The sequence below is a fragment of the Phaseolus vulgaris genome, chromosome 8 (genome assembly GCF_051622355.1).
Source record: "Phaseolus vulgaris cultivar YP4 chromosome 8, ASM5162235v1, whole genome shotgun sequence".
NCBI lineage: Eukaryota > Viridiplantae > Streptophyta > Magnoliopsida > Fabales > Fabaceae > Phaseolus > Phaseolus vulgaris.
The window spans coordinates 41,635,658-41,656,602 of record NC_143505.1 but is presented as its reverse complement, the minus strand read 5'-3'; the positions used below and the strand labels follow the sequence as shown (position 1 = coordinate 41,656,602).

The 20,945-nt window shown below is 35.6% G+C and overlaps 1 protein-coding gene and 1 pseudogene across 1 annotated transcript; both read right to left on the bottom strand.

Annotated features, from left to right (window-relative positions):
- Positions 1-2,976: 2,976 nt before the first annotated feature.
- Positions 2,977-20,293, bottom strand: LOC137824140 (alanine-tRNA ligase). The gene is made up of 9 exons (XM_068629607.2): positions 19,940-20,293; positions 19,657-19,723; positions 19,477-19,554; positions 18,996-19,048; positions 17,672-17,755; positions 10,008-10,060; positions 9,854-9,918; positions 9,686-9,744; positions 2,977-3,382 (listed from the first exon to the last, which is right to left on the bottom strand). The coding sequence occupies exons 1-9, from the start codon at positions 20,174-20,176 to the stop codon at positions 3,293-3,295; spliced, it is 786 nt and encodes a 261-aa protein (XP_068485708.1). The 5' UTR covers positions 20,177-20,293; the 3' UTR covers positions 2,977-3,292.
- On the bottom strand, positions 12,499-13,297 carry LOC150025578 (uncharacterized; annotated as a pseudogene).
- Positions 20,294-20,945: the final 652 nt, after the last annotated feature.

Genomic DNA, 20,945 nt, shown 5'->3' with positions numbered 1-20,945 from the left:
CAGTAAAGAGAAAGAAAAGGTGGCTTCAAGGCCATAGTAACAGTACCAGTGAAGGGCAGCCTGACTCGTGACGTGCTCCTGCCGCCTCAGAGACGCCCGTAGGGCAGATACGACTTAAGAGGAAAGTCACGCCCAGGGCAACCGGGTGCAGAGTACAAAAGGAAGGCAAATACACTCTCAAAGTAAGTGACTAGATACTTGGGGGCATGAGTTGGCACCCCAAAAAGTCACCCCTAGCGCAGTAGCACTCCCAGCAGGACGACTCACACGTAGAAACGTCCCCAGGTGGGCCGAAGCGCCCCCAGATGGGGTCATGGCGTCGTGAGGCCCTCCACGTGTACGACAGCCATGCCAGAATAGAAACACCCTTTAGTCAGGTGCCAGGTAATTAAAAGTCATTCAATACAGTTTCCCTTTTCGAGCATTCAGGTACTATAATGACTCCCAAGCGTTTCAACGTCTTAAATGCGCTACGTTCTCTAATTAAACGCTTTAATGAGTGCGTTACGTTTGTAATTAAAAGCGCTTTAAGGCGCTTTAAATGCTTGGGTAGTTTAAATAGCGCGGAGAATGTTGGAAAAAGGGTTGGAACCTTCGGCAAATTTACCAGAGAACTCTCTAGTTGCTTGCTCGTGCTTCAAGGTTGCGTACAAGTGACTGGGGAATATTTTTGCCTGAAGGAGACAACACACACATATACGCAGTTATTTTACCACCTTCAGAGTGCCACACGTGGTGCTCAGACACGTAGGTGGACAGTTTTTGGTGTTTCTTGTTGGCTGACTTGAGCGTCGGAGTGCACACGGCCGCTAGGGCGCCTCTTTGTCCTCTTTTTTTTGCAGGAATCCACAGGCAACCAGTGGGAAGGTGTCCCTAGCTGACGGTTGAGGTCGCGCACGAAGACGTCCCGGTCAACCGGACGGAACAAAGAGCACTCAAAGTTTGGGGAGTGAGCTATATTGTAAATCCTTCATTGTGTGAAGATTACCCTGTGAGCTTTCATTGTTTGCTCTCTATTCAAGAGTGTTTTTCTCACTTGTTAAGAGGTCTTAGTCTCAAGGAGAGATTAAGACTTGCTTCCTGGAGAGGTGTTCAATACTTGCTACTTGTGGTGAGGTATTCAATACTTATTACTTGAAGAGGTGGAGAATATTTTTTACCTGAAGAGGTGGAGAATACTTGTGTACCTAAAGAGGTGGAGAATACTTGAGTTGATAAAGGCTCTTAAGCGAGTTGCTTAAAGGGACAACCCAAGTTAGAAATTAAGTTCATGTGCACTTTTCTCTCTATCTTTTGTCTTTTGGATATTGTTTTGTCTTGATAATTTTTTATGGTACTAAATTAAGTTCAAACTCTATTCAACTCCCTTTTGGAGACAATTGCACCTTCAGAAATGTGTCAGACAAAATCTTGAGTTCGTTTATGCTTTAGAGTTTGAAATTGGTCAGACGAAGGGAATCAGGCGAAGGGAGTCATACGAAGGATGTCGAACGAAACCTAACGTTTGTCTATCCTTAAAAGCTCATCATACCAAGCATCTCAAATGAAATCTTTCATTTTTCTAACATTTATTATTTGTCTTACTTAAAAAGTGTAACTAAAACTGTAATCACAAATCCAATCACAAATCATTTGAAAGATTCAATAAAAAATTATCTTCAGAAATTATAAACATGCATGTACGAAAAAAGAAAAAAATAATAATAAAATGCACATTATGTTTTAAAAAGTAAATAATAATTAGTGTTTGTTTTTATATTACGTAAAAAGAATATAATAATACTACATATCCATCCAAGAAATTAAGTCTTAAAAACATAGCTTGTCTTAAAAAAAATTGCATTTATAATTTTCTATTTGAATGGTCCTTCACATTTATGTGAATCTCCATCCAAATTCCCATCAATTCTTAAAAGATGCAAACTCATTATTTGGTTTTGACTAATGCATGTAATCTCATGGGAAAGAACGACATTCTCATTAGTAACCTCTCCAAGGGACAACATTGCCCAAGGGAGGGCTAATAAGTTGAATTCTTTTGACAAGTAACTTAGAGATTATCTTAACACGTTGCAAAGACTTATAGGTCTAAAGTCTTTGATTTGTTAAAGGTGATCAATCTTAGGGAACAATTGGTAAATAAGAGATACCCACGTCACTCGAGTAGGATTGGCGATTCACTTGAACAGTCCTAATAGAATTAAAGAAGGGAAGAAAAAACAAGTTACGAAAGAATATCATTGCTTCAATTTTCAATGGTCTTAATATCAGAGCACCATATGCCATTATCCAATTCAGGGTATGAATTTAATCCTTCATCTCAAACAATAGTTTGGTAAGTAGAAAAGAGTTTGATATCAACTTCGCCCAATTCTCTAGATTTTTGTTTATATCGATGCAACTCTACTTTCCTAATGAATGTATACACATACTCATCCTGGAATATGTTATTAATAAGAGAAGTTACTAGATTGTATAAATAATCAGAGTTGTGAAATTGGTCAACTTTACCTGTTCCAACCCATTGAAAACATAAGAACCAATTTGTTCTAGTCCGAATATTTTGAGAACTGTATTTTCTTAAATTGTTGGAATAGAATGGGCCACATTAGCCTATCATTGAATTTAAAATTAAATGACTATCATATGACTAGATTTGAGAGTATTCGTATCTATCTACATTGTCCCTTTTCTTTCCATTATACTATTTTTGTAACAGTTACAAAGATATTTATTGGCTTTTATTTTTTATTTTTTTATGATTTATTCTTGCACCTCCCACTTTTTTAAAATGGCCAATTTATCTTTTTATGTTATAAAAACTATGTTAATGGAAGCGTGCGCATTGGTTTTTTAAGTTTTTTTTTCTATATGGTTCAACAATTATAGATAGAGCCATGTGGTCATTGATTTGTAACTTGTAACAACTCCAAAATGTCAAATGATGTTTTGAACTAAGTCATGCTCACATTGATATGTAACAACTTCAAAATGACCATTCCCAATATATATGTAAAAATTGTCATACCGATGCGTTGTACTACAATGTCACCGTAGCTATTGAACTTTATAAATTGTGGAAACAAAGACCAAACAAAAATTCATTTATGTGAAGTTATGTCACTCGATGCCTTTTCATTCACAGCCTTCCTCTCAGGAAGGGTTCAAAAACCGAAGGAATTTAAAATACTATATATTATAATATAACAACGGAATTTTGTTAGTCCTGAAAAGATTGATCAAAAGAGTCGGTCGGATGCACGTAAATTATAGAATGCTGAAGCGAAGTCTCTCAAACCGAGATGCCATAGTTGCTAATTTTGGAGATCTCCTTGCTCAAGGATCTTTTTTCTTTCTTTGCCTCAGAAGCAAGTTTGGAAACCTGTGAACCAGACAGTAAAAAATTTAAATCACTAAAAGCAAAGTGTGTTAATACTCTATTCCTTAATAGCTGTTAAAAGTCGCAACACTCGATATAAAGAAATTTGTTAAATTAACATTAAGTACAAGTGATGGAAAGTCGTCAACATGACAGCAAAGCTGTAGTTCATTTTTCAACCTAAGTTATTATTCGAAATTTTCAACCTAAACACGACAGAGGCTCAAACACTTATCTTTCAAGCATTTCGATTGGACAAAACAAGAAGCACAAAGCTAGGAAGGATAACGACAACGGTGAGACTGAGTAACATTCAAGGAAATCATCCTTTTATATTAGAAAACATTATCCAGAAATATAACATCCATTATGAAGCAGATCTAAATTAAGACCAAAGATGGAGGGACAAGAGAAGACAAGAAATACACAATACATCCGAATGACAAAGTCCAATTCCACCAGAAAAGTGAAGTAGTGATCATCTTGGAAGGTGACATGTGAAAAACCGTTTAGGACAAAAAAATTGCATACCAAAATCTCTATTGGTAAGTTAAAAAACAAAGATTTTTCCAAAAATTCTCTCTCAAATGGGTATAAATATCCATTATAGAAAGCATATTTGAAAGACAGAATTCTTGGAAAAATATTCTGAAGTTCTATACTTTTCTTACTAATCAAGATTCTTCTGTATAATTTTTTCATCATAAAGGGTTTTCCACAACGAACACCACTATCCATTTGGTCAGGGGAATATTCAAGGAAGATACAATTAAGGATGTAACCCTGGCCATAATTTGTTCCTTTGAAAAACCTATCTACGCATTCAGATTCACATTTGACAATTGTTGAGATACATGGTGAAGAGACAAAAATAATCTGTGTCTATTCCAAGAAAGGAGCATGTATATATGTGTCTCAAAATACAAAGAGATGGCCCAAGATCCATATATTAGTTACATTTAACATCCCCTCTAAAGCTGGTTCATATAAATCATAAAACCAAGCTTGTTACAAATATAATCAATTCTAGGATCCCACAAAGATTTAGTGAAGATATCTATCTGTCAACTGGCCACTAGAGTTAACAAATTGAGTGATGTCTCCGGATTGAATGTTTTCTCAGATAAAGTGACAATTTACCTCAACATATTTAGTCTTCTCGTGAAATACTGGCTTGATGAAATATGTAGGGACGTTTGGTAATCACAGTAAGAGTCATTTGGATGAACTCCCCAAATCTCAATTCTTTAAGCAACTGTTTGAGCAAAATGAGCTCATAGGTGGGCCATAGCTCTATATTATGTCTCTGCACTAGATCTTCCTACTACAATATGCTCCTTGATTTTCTAAGAGATCAAAATGTCCTAATTAGACGAAGATCCAACCCAATTTGCATGAGTAACCCACAACACTGTGTCCATATAACAAGCCTTTTTCCAGGGGCACCTTTAATATACTTCAAAATTGGTGTAACAGCATTCCAATGTCATGTACATGGAGAATTTAGAAATTGGCTTGCCACACTAACTGCAAAGGAAATGTCAAGACATGTAACGTGGGATAGTTCAATTTTCAGACCAATCTTATGTATTTCTTAGGATCAAGTAGTGGCTCCCCTTGACTAAGTAGAAGTTTGGAATTGGGATCCATGAGTGAGTCAATGGGCTTGGAATTCATTAGTCCAATTTCCTCAATTGGCTTGCCACACTAACTGCAAAGGAAATGTCAGGACATGTAACGTGGGATAGTTCAATTTTCAGACCAATCTTATGTATTTCTTAGGATCAAGTAGTGGCTCCCCTTGACTAAGTAGAAGTTTGGAATTGGGATCCATGGGTGAGTCAATGGGCTTGGAATTCATACTTGCTTTGAGAAAGGATAACTCCATTGTTGGATTGTGTTACCTCAATCCCAAGAAATATCAGAGTTTGCCAAGGTCTTTTGTTTGAAAATGATGACACAAGTGTTGTTTTATCTTAAGGATGACACGATGATCACTGTGTAAGAACAATGCATCAACATACACTATCTAGTAGATATATATATCCAACAATTGTGATGATAAAACACCAAATAATCAGCCTCACATCTAGTCATACCAAATTGTTGAACTTCGTTGAATCGACCAAACCATGCCCTGGGAGACTGCTTGACATATAAAGATTTGCGAAAGCGACATACCAATTTGAAAGACTCCCCCTAAGCAACAAAACCAAGAGTTGCTTCATATAATTTCCTCTAGCAAATCATCATGAAGGAAGCCATTCTTGACATCCAACTAATAAACAAGCCAATGACAAAGAGCAGCCATGGAAAGGAATAATCAGACAAAAGCCATCTTGGCGACGGGAAACGTGTTATCATAGTCCAAGACAAAAATCTAGTATAAACTTTGACTACCAAGCGAACTTTGAGTCGATTAATAGTGTCATCAAGACCAACTTTGATAGCAAAAACCCACCTACATACAACAACAGATTTTTCAGAAGGCAAAGGAACAAGATCCCAAGCTCACTATTTTGAAGAGCACGCAGTTCAACAATCATAGCTTGTCTGTAACCAGGGTGGGCTAAAGCATCACCTACAGTTTTAGAAATTTACACAGAATAAATAGAAGAAAGACAAGTATAAAGGTATGGAGACAATCGGTGATAACTTAAAGCAATATAATGAGGTGAAGGATTACAAGTGGAGTGTATACTTTTAGGAAGAGCAATGGGAAGATCGGTAGATTGTCCAGCTGGAGGGTGTAGACATTGTCAGCGATGGTACACTCGAAGAGGGAGCAACGATGGTGGATCAAGTGGTATATCGAACACAATTGTGGTGATGGTGGTAGTTGGACTATCATAGGGGAAAAAAGTAAACATAAAATCGTGAGAAAACTAAAAGAAGGTATCATCAGCTGAGATCACATAGCGATAAAGGGAAGTGAGAAACACTTATATCCTTTTTGAGAGCGAGAAAAACCTAAAAGACACATCTATAAGACTGAGCATACAAATTATCAAGACTAGGAGTATGGATATGAACAAAGCATGAGACCCGAAGACTCAAGGAGGTAAGGGGTGGAGTGGTTGATAAGGAAATAAAATAGAATGAGGAATTTAGTTATCTAAAACTGAGGATGGCATGTAATTGATGAGATAGCACATAGTGAGAATATCATCACCCAAAGTTTTTGTGGCCATGAAGTAAAAAGGTTCGAGTTGTTTCAATAAGTTGTCTATTCTTGCACTCAGTAACCCCATTTGTTAAGGCATATACACACATGAAGTTTGAAGAATACCGTGTGAAACCATAAAAGTTTGAAAGGAATGAGAAAGATACTCACGAGCATTGTCAATGTGAAATGTGCAAATAGAAACACCAAATTGATTTTCAATTTCAATGTAAAAGGATTGAAAAATAGTATACAACTTAGAATGATTTTTCATCAAGAACAACCAAGTATAGTGAGAATAATCATCACTAGAAGTTACAAAATATTGAAATCTCAAAGTGGACTTAACACAACTCGGTCCCCAAATGTCAAAGTGAACTAAAGCAAAAGAAGACAAAGCTCTATTGGAGACGCTCTTGGGAAAAGGACTACACTATGTTTTCCTATTTGACATGATTCACAAGACAAGGTGGAAAACCTAGACAAACTCGGAAGTAGTTGTTGGAGCTTGACAAGGCTAGGATGACCCAATTGAGCATGTATTACATAATATGTTTTTTAATACTATTTTTTAATCAATCTGCTCCATAGCCTAGTTATTTAATAATTATATAATATTTTTTTTAATTCTTTTATTGAAAATTGAAATTTGGGAGCAATTTAAGATATGTTTGAGAGTGGATCAACTTCAACCTAGAGTAATCCAAATGCGTCCTCATCTATTAAAAGTACAAATAAAAATCTCCAGGAAATAGGGTAGATATTGGATGGAAACACATAATAGACATCAATGGCAATGGTAGAAAAGTGAGATTTTGTCACTTTAACAATTTATGTTTCATTAATATCTGTATGAACTTATTTATTTTGTGCACTTTAAACTTATATAGTACTCATTCACTATTAAATGTAGTTATTTTAGTATTGTGCACTTAATTTTTTCAACTATTTTGCTTAATTATGCTATTGAAATATTGTGTTATTTATATAAATTATTTATTTTTCATATGAAGTAAACTCTTACAAATTTACGAGTTGAATTTATAGAGCTCCCACGAGTTTAACCTTGGGACCAAACATACAGATAGATTGACATTTCATTAAAGATAAACTAGATAGTGACCTTATCACCGCTTCTTATATCCAATCTAAGCTTTATTTAGCAACGCTATTTTTTCCCACGGAATGATTTCATGATTTCACAAGCAAGCTGGTATATCCATTCACCAACTTAAAGGGAAGTTGAGTTAGGATAAAATAGTTCCTAAGTTACAAGAGGATATTGTAATTTACAAATACAAGTGTTGTGTTGTAAAATACTAGAGATCTTTTTGAAATCATTACTTTAAGGATATGTTTCTCAATTTATATGCTCATGTATTGCTTCAACTCATTCCATTCAACATATCTTTTCTATCATATAGCTAAAACCTTTCCAGTTGAGTGCTTTCATTTATGAAAGTGTTTGGACCCACAGAGCCTATGTATGGAAACAAATACCCAAGACTTCTCATGTAAAGCCTTATTTTTGGCCTAGGCTTCTCCCTTTTCAAGCTCAAAATTGAAAAAATTAAAAAAATTGAGAGCATTTTCTCTCCATTGGTCGATAGTTTCTCTTTGAGAGGCATGAACCTCTCTCTTTAAATCTTATCTTGAATTTCTTACATTCAAGTGATGATTCTCCTTTGTACTTATCTTGATTCTTCAAGCTGTGTGCTCATTATATTCTAATACTTTCCATATTTCTTTTTTCTATGGTTAATTGTTGTTAATTTGATCATAAGTCTTTGGAACCAAGAAATTAGTTTTATACCCCTTTTTGTTATGAGATTTTATCCATGACTTCCTCTTGGTTCTTGCTTTCTTTTGCTATGCTAAATCATTTCTACTGAATATTGTGTTCTTATCTTACATATCTATGGTTTACTTTGTTGATTCTACCATTCGTTCCAAAAATGGTATTCATATCCATTTCCATATTTGGATTTCTATGTCTCAATTAGATGAATTTTATTCGTAGATCACAACAAGACAACCTATAAGGAGGGTCATACTTCTATGGCTTGATTTTGGCTCATAGTTTGATAGATCCTAAATTCCATAACCATTTTATGGATTTACACCAATAGTTAATAAACAGTAATAGAGGATAGAAAATTAATCTCAAGACAATCTAGAATACACTATTAAAAAATATAAACCAATTTCTCAGCCCTTCAAATTCCTCCAATATTAGAGGTGAGAGAAAAAAATAGGGAGGGATTTTAGCCTCCTCATTTCCCTTCCCCTTCCTTGCAAATACCTAAACCAAATGAGGTAAAATTTAGAGAAAAAAAATTATTGGATATTTTCATATATGCTAACAAGGAGAAGCCAAACAACTCTAATTTAGAAGCAATGGAAGACCAAAAAAACACAGATACATGCTTTGGCAAATAGAATGGAACAAAAGACGAGGTCAGTGACAGTGTGGAGAGCAGCATCTGGAGAACACATGTCGAAGTTGTCAGTGCAAAAACATGCCTGAGGTATCGTTACTAAATAAAGACTGACAATGCACAATGGGTTAGTCAACTGGAAGATCATTGGTTGACTAAGACAACTACCAACGATGCTAAACTGGCACCAATAGCAGCTGGACAGCTAGACTACCAGCTATGGGAGCTTTGTGCTCTCGTAATGCCAAGCCACCGTAAAGTGCACTTTGATATCAACTTAAGAATCAAAATATGATAGAAAAATGTTTCCAGATTGTCTCTCAACTTGGATTTATATCACAAATCTATACAAGTAACTCCCATGATTTTGGGAATAGGTTAGGTATTTACAGCATGCTTTTTAATCTGAATACCTACTCGTATTCATGTTTAATAAGGAAATAACAGACTGCGAAAGCTCAACAGATCTAAATAATTACAAGTTGTGTTATCCCTGATCCTATAATTAAATTAATGCCTTGATTGGGTCTAGTAAGTATGTCTTAAGTTATTATATATTATAGCTACAATTATTTCACGTTAAGAATGTTTAAAGAAAAGTAAAAAAAGGTTTACATTTTTCAAGAGCGATCTCCAGGATTGAGCTCTTGAAGACTTTGATCTAAACCTAGGCAATGAGACACAGTCTGCCAACAGAATAATTACCTGTGATCGGAAAATAGATGCTTCTCTTTTAGGGAGTTCTCCAAGGATATCTTTTAAACCTAGCATACCAAAAACAAGCCAAATCATCAAAACCAAAAGGGCAAGGTTCCACTACCAACTTATTATGTTGGGTATCCTTATAAAAGAAATTACAATATTTTTGCTAACCTCCTGCTCGCCTTTCAATTTTATAAGCTGACTGAATGACATTCCGGATCTGCTTTCCTGCTTGTCTGTTATTATAAATTAGAAATATTTATAAATTATTGTTATCAATGCATAAATACAAAATCATTTGGCTTCTCATCCATAATTTGCAAACCTGAGTTTCCTCCTTCCATGTAAGAATTGCTCTTCTGCATGTAATGCACTCTTCTGAAAACAACAAGTATACCACCATTAATATTTGAACAGAAATACCAGTCAAAGTGAATAGATTGTTAGGTTCCTTTCTTTAAACCAAAGAATCAAGTCTTTCCAAGAACCAAAGAGAGAAAAGTTTGGAAAGAAAGAATGATTTCCTGCACTAAAGAACAAAAAGACAAGTACATCCACACTGGGTTTCCAGTCTATCGCACAAAACAGAGAGATAACCCCGTTGCTGGACCAAGAGGGTTATTTTTACCAGAGGATTAATCTAACCCCATAATAACTACCCAACACCCACTAATATCTCCTCTTATTCTTTCTTATTACATATACTTTTAAAGTCTGTTTGGGTAGTTCACTCTATCGCCAAATAGATTATCTCATATTCATACTAGGTCAGCCCCATGACATTAAAGGGATGGTGTAAAGTCATGCTCCCTCTAACAATCTCTAAAAGTATCTCCTTTGTTGTAGTTCCAAAAATATCATCATTTATGTCAGTCAAAGTACTAGGTCAATGAGTCACTAAATCCCTAGACACACTATCAAATTAGCAGGGTACCCTCTCTCCTCATCAAATTTCCTGAGATTACAACTCCTTTGATTGAGCTACTTCTATGCCCAAAAAATATGAGATTTCCAAGATCTATGATCTAAAAATGATTACACAGGTGTTTCTTTAACTGAGATTTTACCAGCATCATTCCCTATAATTACTATATCATCAACATACACAACTAAGTACACACATTTTCCAGGGGAGGTGTGACAACAGAAAACAGAGTGGTCTACCTCACTGCATTTCAGCCCAACGGATTGAACAATGTAGCTAAACTTTCCAAACCAAGCACGGGGAGATTGCTTGAAACCATGAAGGGAGCGACGCAGCTTACAAACCAAACCAGACTCCCCTTGAACAACAAACCCAGGAGACTTCCTGTTTTAGATCCCCATGCAGAAAAACATTTTTAATATCTAATTGATGAAGGGGTCAATGCCGAATGGTTGTCATGGCAAGGAAAAGTCAAACAGTAGTCATTTTGACCATCAGAGAAAAAGTATCACCATAGTCAGAGTCAAGCTACTTTGAGGATATCAACTTCACCATTAGGTCCAACCTTAATGGCATAGACCCAACAACAGCGTACTGTCTTCTTCCCAAACAGAAGAGGAACTAAATCTCATGTTTGTCATATTCAAGAACCTATATTTAAGTAATCAAGGCTTGTTGCCACACAAGATGATTTTGTCACTTTTAGAAATAGTAATAGAAGAGACGGAAGAAATAAAGGAAGAATATGAAGGAGACAACTAGTAGCTAAGAAAATTGTAAATAGGATGAAGATTACAAGTTAATCGAGTACCTTTGCGAATGGCAATGGACCAACTTGAGTTATCATGATCAGGAGTCGTGGTATTAGGTGATGATTGAGAAGGACCTACTAAACAGAACTCACCTTAGAGTACTGGACTAGCCATTTGGTTCCTACATTGATAGGTAACAAGAGTTGGTGATGATGGTTCAGAAGGATTTTGTATGGTATTCTAGGTGTTGGGTGCAGAAGGAACGGAAAACTCAACTAAGGACACAAGAAGGACATGTTAGAGAGAATTAGAATCATGTGTAGAAGGAGGAAAGAAGGGAGTCAGTTCAATACAGGTGACATTGGCAGACTTGTGAGCTTAGAAGTTTAGATAAATCAGAGGAAAAATATTCTTTGGCATTATCGCTTAGTAAGACTTGGATTACTTTTCCAAACTGATTTTTGACTTCATTAAAGACGTAAAAAATAAACAAATGTTCAGAAACCCTAAACCCCAAACCCTAAACTAAGGACACGAGAAGGACATGTTAGAGAGAATTGGAATCATGTGTAGAAGGAGGAAAGAAGGAGTCAATTCAATACAGGTGACATTGGCTAACATGTGAGCTTAGAAGTATAAATCCGAGGAAAAATATTCTTTGGCATTATCCCTTTGTAAGACTTGGATTACTTTTCCAAACTGATTTTTGACTTAATTAAAGACATAAAAAATAAACAAAAGTTCAGAACAATCTTTCATTAGATAAATCCAAGTACATCCAAAAAATTCATCAATGAATGTAACAAAATATCTAAACCCAAAAGACGACATAAGGCTTGGCTCCCAAATATCAGAGTGAATGACAGAAAAAGCAAAACTACATCTAGATTTAGAATGTTTAGGAAAAGACGAGTTGACATGTTTTCCTTATTGACATTATTCACTTTCCAAAGTTTGGAGACTACTAAGTTCAGGAACCATTTTTAAGCGTTCACAATTTTGTCAAATGAGGATGTCTTAAGCGTTCATGTAACAGTTTAGGAGGCAACACAAGATACAAATGTGCTAGTACCAAGGTAGTATAGGCCTCTAAATTATGTCCTTTGTCAATCATCCAACCCATACCACGCTCGTATTAACAAAAGAATTGGCATTAAAGGTTACTGAACAATCAAATGATTTAGTTAATTGGCCTAAAGAAATGAGACTAAAGGGGCAGGCAAGCACAAAAATAAATAGATTATAGGTTTAAAGAGGGAGAAAAAGAAACTTGACAAATTCCCTGATAGGCTACTTTAGATACGATGGCTAGGGTTTTGAAATGAGGTGTTTTAGAAAAGGAGAGAGAAGAGAACAAAGAGATATTACTAGAAATATGACCAGATGTACCTAAGTCAATTATCCATAGATTTTGACTCTCCACAGATTATGAAATGCAAGTTGTTGACAAACTAGGAGTTGTAGATGATTGAGCTAGGTTGTTGGATTTCAACCTTAAATATTCCTGACATTCTTCATAAGAGAACTTGGCTTAGAACCTTCAGATTTGGAAATATTGGTTGTCTTTCCAGTAAAGAGTAACAGTTCTCCTGGGTGTGTCCAACTCTCTAAAAATATGTGCATTGAGGACATCCTTTATCACCACGACTTCTTTTTCCACGAGCAGAAACCATTTTAAAAAGACTCGGCAAATTCTTGAATATTTCTATTCTTTAGAGTTGGGACACGAAGGAGTCGTGTTGTCAAGTTTTCCATAGAAAAAACTTCTTAACCAGTCAAAATTTAATCTCTAACATCAAAATCTGGATTCATTGTATAGAGAATCATAACCATATAAAACTTATCTAACTTGTTTTTTATCTCTTCTAATGAGTCAACTTCCAGGAAAATCATCAATTCCTCCCTTGTTGATTAGGCTTCAACAATAAAAGACATCATATCATATCAGACTGCTTGAGAGAAACCAATCGATTATCCAGATTGTAGAGACGTTAAATTTCATTCACGAAAATATTTTGGGCCTTTTTACAAAAGGAATTACATGTTTTGAATAACTTGAGAGTGCTCAAAATATTGGGTTCTACTAATTGTCAAAGTAGAGCACACAACTGAAAATTAATTTTCTTCCACCATTGAATTTGATTTGGTGGAACTAAACTTTCATCTTCTAAATGATCATGGAAACCTTGGCCAAAGAACCAAAGTTCAACAGACCAAGCATTCTTGACTTCATCACAAATGTGAAGAATTACTACCACTCAAAACAATGCAAAAGTGAAGCACAACACTTAACTTCCTTACCTCACAATGTTGCCATCGAGGTCTCCTATACCACTACCACCATCAGTTCATGCCTCCCATCAACACTCTCCATTCCACAGCCTTACCTGAATTCCATCAAAACTCGCCACCTCGTTCTTTTGGCCCAACAAGTATCATGACACCAAGAAATACACTAAGGAGTGCCTCCCTTGCCAACAAAACAAACCAATTAACCAAAAACCATTAGGCCTACTCCAATCCATACCCACCCGTTGCCAACTAAGGGACGAACTAACCCTAGATTTTATCACACACTTACCTTCGTCCTTTGGACACAGTCATATGGGTACTCTTTGATAGACTGTCTAAATATGCCCACTTTACTGCCCTTTCCACATCCTTCAATGCCACTCATTTAGCTAATCATTTTCCTATTGAGATTTGCAGGTTATATGACGTTCCCAAGTCCATATCTTCGATTGCGACCCTTTGTTTTGTGATCATTTTTGGAAGAAATTATTTCTCCTACAAGAAACAAAGTTAAAATTCAGCACAACCTACCATCCTCAAAGTGATGGCCAAACCAAAGTCATCAATAGAGGTTTCGAGATTTACCTGAGATTTTTCACCAATGATAACCAACTTGGTACAAATACTTGCATCTCATGATTTTCGTACAACTCATCCTACAATTCCATCATCAAAACCACCTCTTTTCAAGACCTATATGAGCGACCTTCGCTAGCCATACATGCATTTGTTTTAAGGTATCGCCACTGAGCCTAGCCTTGACACCACGTTACAAGAATGCTCGCAAGTGCTCCATGAGTTAAAAGCCACTTTAGATCAAGACAAAAGGTGAATAGCGCACACAGTTAACCAATCTTGTCACCACCACAATTTCAACGTCGACAACTAGATACTCCACCATTGTGCACATCAACAAACGTCCCCCACAGAAAACTGACACAAATTTTACGGACCCTACCCCATTAAGCATTGCATTAGCACGGTTGCTTACGTATTGACCTTACCACCCTCCTCCCGGATTCACCCTGTTTTCCACATATCCCTACTAAAACCATACCACGACCCAAAACCTTCCCCCACATTCCACTACCCTCCAGAACAAAATGCTCCATCTCCCACATCAAACTCACTACCCACACTTTTTTCCAATCTCTAAGCAAACCCAACTACTTTACCCTTCTTATCAAACTCTAATCCACCTACCCCAGCCACTATTTCCACATCTAACGACATACATCCCGCAACAACGGATATTATTAACCCTCTGACCCCCTCCCCCACTTACAAACAACCCATGTGCACCCCTCGTAAAACACATGCTGCCAAGACATGAAACACTCGAGTTGTCACCCACATTTCACCCACACCCAACATCCAGAACCTTCCTCTCTTATCACCCAAACCTAATAACCCTATAAACCATCCAAAATTACCTCCAAATGCCCACTTACCAAATTTAACTACGCATGACCCAAACCACCTACAAAACTATTTCTCACCCAATATAACCCTCCCATAGCCCAAACCCAAAAAAATTGAACCAATAGCCCACATTCCACCAGCGTTTTCTTCTTCCCCTTCTAGCCCAACCATTCCCTTAGCCACATCATCAAACCTTGATGACAAGGTTGGTCCACAAGAGGAGGCAATTGATAGCAAGTCGATTATCAAGGCCCACCAGGAAAATGACAAAGCCCTTATGGTTAAAGGATTACATCTAGATCTTAGTTGTTACTCTGTCAAACTTAATTTTTTGTTAGAATAAGAGACAGATGTCCCTTAGGAACTAACTCAAAAAACATAATTCAAGGTTTTTATAAGGCCTATCCTTAGTAAAAATAATGACTAAGTAAAATTTGAATTTCTTCTTGTCTTTTGTTAGTTTACTTTTCCCTTCATCCTGTCGCATAACATCTTTCATAAATTGAACTTCTACCATTGTCTCTAAATCTCGTCATCAAAGCTTTTGAATAACTGTTCCAAGAAGGATTATTGGTTTTCTAGCACTAGTATTGAAACTAGTGTATAGCAGTACCTTCCATAATGCAAGTCTGACTTGTCATACTTCAAAAATTTCCCTGTTGGTGCTAGCCATCACAAAGGAACCCTAACACAAAAGGACTTTCTCTTACAAAATGTTGTGACTTAAAGCAGTAATATTTGTTCAAAACTTACAATAATCAAAACAATAGGGTAAACAAAAATACCCCCAAAAGGAGCACTCTCCTTTTTACTCTAAAATAACTAGATTCACCAATGTTGGAAAACAAAAGCTGAAAACTCAATTATAAAAGAAAGCACATATTTCTTAGGTCCTTACTCTCAAACTACATAACTAACTACCTAGTTACAACTTACTACAATTTAACCCATTCTTTTCCTTCTATAATAGACCTGTAAAGGTCATTCTCCTTTCCTAAGATCAATTGTCAAATCAGAATCCAATAAAATATGAGATAAGACAACAAAATATAAGCCCAAACATATTTTAGTCACAACTTGATTTAGTAGGCTTGAAGTCTGAATAGTCCAAAAAATACAAGTGTGTCATGCTACAATTGATAGAATGTAAGGAGAAGGAGAAGTTTGTGGAGATAGTTAGAGTATTAATGGGTTAGTTAGTTGGTTACAGGGGTCAATTAGATATAAATAGGGGAAGATGAATATGAGAGATACAAAAAAGGCTTGGCAAAACATATCCGAAATGTATCAATTGCTCTTTTATTCTCTTAAAAAATAACTTGCTCAATTCTACTCGTATACTCCACAATTATGGATCTAATACTCCATTGATACATCTCCAGACATAACTATATAATAACTACAATATATTTTTTTCAAAAAGGAACCCAATTGCATCTATTGTTAAAAGGAGCATGCCACTTCCCAACAATGAGCTAGGACAAGTGATTCTCAAATTCAACAATGACTAGGACTCTTGATTCTTATATTCTAGCTTCCAAAAGACAATGTCATTATTCTATAGAGCCAAAACTTCTTCTTGATAGGACTAAAGATCTTAATGTACTCCCTCTAATCATTAATATAAGGCATAGATTAGAAGAAAATTGTGGTCCTTTTTATAAGGCATTATACACTTTCTATGAAGCATTAAAAAAAATTCCTTGTTTGCCCTTATTAAATAATATGAGTGTGCTTTTTATTACTAAAGAATGAGAAGAGAATTCTAAAAGTCATTAATAATGAAGGTAAATTTGGTACATTAGTAACGTTTTGAAAATTCAACAAACTAAACTGAATCAATTACTTTTCTTGGTCTGTGTGATTATGTTAGAAGATTTTTATATTAAGGACTAGAGGGAGTATCTTATAATAACTGCTACAGTTTTTTTATTCTTAAAAGGCACCCAATAGTGTCTATTGTTAAAGGAGCTTGTCTCTTGGCAACAATGAGCTAGGACATGAGATTCTTGGACTCAACAGTGAGCTAAAACTTGTGATTCCTATATTTTATCTTCAAAAAGACAATGATGTTATTCTATAGAGACCGAACTTCTTTTTGATAGAACAATTGATGTAAATGCATCTTCACCTTCTCAATATGCCTTAGTGATAATTCCACCCTACAGAATAGATTTATTATTATACAAGACAATTACAAGGAAAATTAATGTCAAATCAATTAAAAAGAGAACAATAAGATACCACTACATATATATGATGCATTAAACCTAACCTAGCCATACAATGTACTTAGGCAACTTGGAAAAATAAACATTAGAGTTCTTATCTTCAAAAAAAATTCATGTTTCCAATAGTAAAGAATGCTTATATTTTCCTTTCATAGTTGTTAACTGGAAACCGTCCTTCAGCTCTCGGTGATTCAGTTTTTCAAATTTCTTCCCACCATTTTTTTTATCTCCAAATATTTCAAGGGCTAATATTTTATTCTATGGTTTTTCATCTATATCAAAAAAATTGTAAACGCATGAAATATTGAAAATTAAATATTACAAGCTCTATAAGACTACTTCCATGGAAAATGAGATATAGTTTTACCTCCAACTTTTCACCTTCAGCCTTTAAAAGCTGAATTGATTGCCGCAACTCTTTAACTTCAGCATGGGCTCTAGAAATCATCGACTACATCCAAAAACAAATGCCAAAGATATAATAATCAAGGTTACTATACAGCTTTGCCTGCTCTTCAACACATGCTACCATTGGATTTCTAGTGAACAAATTGCAAGCATTTTTCACAACCAAGCAAAAAGAAAATAATCAGTTTAATAACACTCATTTGTATTACATGTCACAACTCACATCGATGTCCACTTCAATTTATACTAATATTTATATTAATAAGATAAGGAATTGAGCATTATGGAATGCCTAAGTCCCACATCGAGTAGTATGGGATGCTTGGTTCTTCCCCCTTAATAGCTAGCTTTTGTGGGTGAACTCCCTAAGTGCTTGGGTGCTTTACAATTGATATAAAAGTTCATTGTGAGAATCTCAAAAAGGAATACATATGAAGGATTCTCACCAGTGGAAGGTTCTAACCAATGAGCAATTGAAGTGAAGCATTATCGAGTAAATTAGTGTAGAGTAAAAGTTGTCAAAAAACATCAACTTTGATGGGTAGTGCTATCATAGGCACTAGGGCATTATGGGGTGCCTTAAGTCTCAAATTTTAAAGGTGGATTCCCCATGTACCTAGATACATCAATTGGTATAGGAGTTGGTTGTCAATGTATCAGAAAGGATTACCTATGGAGGGTTCTGATCTATGAAGGATTCTAAGCAACCATGAAGTTGAATGAAGTGCCAGCGACTAAAGTGTTGTGGAGTGAAAGCCTCCTAGACTTGGGTATTATTGGGTGCCTAAGTCCCATATCAAGTAGTATGGCATGCTAGATGAAGTAATTTAACTACTTGACTCCCCCCACTTAAAAGCTTGCTCTGGAGGATGAGTTTCCCAGTCCAAATGCTTGGGTGTTTATCATAAGACTATGCGAGTTTGTACATTCGCGAATAAAAGTTCTAAGCTCTACCATTTCTGCATATGGTCTACACTTAATGAAAAGTGAAAAGTTACAAAGGAAAAATACAAATTAAGCATGTTCCTTCTACCCTTTTTGTGTTCTTGTTTTAAGGATTTACTAACTTTTGGCCTTGCCTCCATTTATGTCCAACACAAGTTACACAACAAATTTGAAATTTATATTCACTAGCATTTTTCAAGAGATGATACTTCTAACAAAACATACTAATGGAATGTGTTCAGATCCTCCTTGACACATATACATGTTACGATTAATTAACTTAAATCCTGCCTCTGTATCCCTGACAAGTCAACATATATAGTGAGGTCATTACTCACCTCTTCTTTGAGAAAAAGGCGCAAAGTATTATAGTACAAGTCCCGTCGAGGCCCTACAAGATAACCAAATTTGAGGAGAAATAAATAATATGCTAATTGAATAACATATTGAACAAATAGAAAAAGGTCAATAGCATTGTTCCGGATAACATAAGTTATAGTAAGAAATGATACTATCAGCTTTAAAAAATAAAGAGTATACCCTCAATTTAGTACCCCAAAATGCTAAGCAGTTACCACCACGTCTAAACATTGTTGTAGCAAAACTAATGACAAATATTATTCCTCAAATGTTTTTTGCACCAAATGACTCCCTCAAACACAAAATCGTCACCAGATTTATACATTAGGAAGATTAAAGCGTTGCAGGACAAATTGGGACACTTTGGGGAACCAATAAAAACATTTAAAGGAGAAATTTAGAGACACCCAAAGCAAGAACCAAATTGATAGTTCACTAGTAAAAGGCACAGGATCTCACTCTTAAGTACCGTAAGACCCAGGGCAGCAGCAGCTCCACATGTAATCAACGGACGTGAAGCTGCAACAAGTACACCCTCTGCAATGAAAGATCAACCACAAAACCCTAAACATTAGAAACTTCATAAATGGGAAACAGAAGAAACCTATCGCCAGAAAAATAAAACCACAAAATGCAAACCTTTGATCTTTCCAAACAAAAGATCCTCATAAGCATTGTACTGAGACTTGAGGTCATCCAAAGAATCCTACATTCAACAGAAATCAAAATCATACAAATAAGATGACGAAATTTTGAAGGAATAACCAAACAAACCAACGGAATGAGTTATGTCATCCAATTATACATTGGCGCATCAAATTTACAAAAGGCCCGTTCTTTGTATTTCTCATTCCAAGTCATTTTCCTAGTGAAACTTTTTTTCTGGTAAAGAGAGAGAGAGAGAGAGAGAGAGAGATTTTACCAAGGTCTGGTTAAAATGAGCGTAAGAGGTAGAGCGAATTTGGGCAAAACGGGATTTTGCAGCATCAATTGTTGAATCGACCCCGTCGTTGAAGGCCTGGTGGTAAAGCTGGGCTTGCGCAGTAGCGTAATCAATAAACGGCGTCGTCTCATTAAAGGTTTGAAGACTGTTGGTTTTGGAGTAGTCGAGGGATGGTGGGTGTGTCTCAGATTCCGGTGATTCTGCCACCGTTGCCATTGTCAAAGGTAATTCCTGATGATGCACTTTCTTTTCTTCCGTGTTATTCTCCTTACCTTACTACTCTCTGTGTTATTCTCCTTCTCTTAATACTTTCTGTACTCACACGACATTTTTTGGGATTTTAGTAACAAATATGTATTTATCATTTAATTTTAATTTGATTAAAAAAAATAAAGTATTCAGTTATTAATATATTTATTTATTTCAAACTATAAAATATATTTAAAAAATATATAATTTAAGTTGTGCAGGTAATATTTTAAAATTTTGTATTAATATTACAGATAACAAAATTTGAAATACATTATGCATTTGGAATATAACATATTAAATAATATCATATTTTACACAATATCAAGTCTCTTGAGAAAATTAATATTAATATTGTGGAACACATAACTTATGGTGTGTTTGTGTATTCGCATTTTTATTTATTTTATTTATATATATTTATATTTAATATTAAAATTTAAATAAATAATATTATTATTTAAATATTTATATTAACAATTGTTTCGGTCGGTTGACCTGGATCGTCTTTACGAGTGGCTTATAACCACGAGCTAGAGCACCTTTGTTCTCTCTTGTATATGAGTACCTGAAATAAGAAGAACAAAGGGGCGCCCTCGCGGCCGTTTGCACTCCGACGCTCAAGTCAGCTAGCGAGAAACACCAAAGTGACTGAAAATTGTATGATTATCTCAATAACTGGAACTGCGTGGCTAAACTGTGTTGCCCTAATTGCCTTGTGCTCACAGCTGGGTGC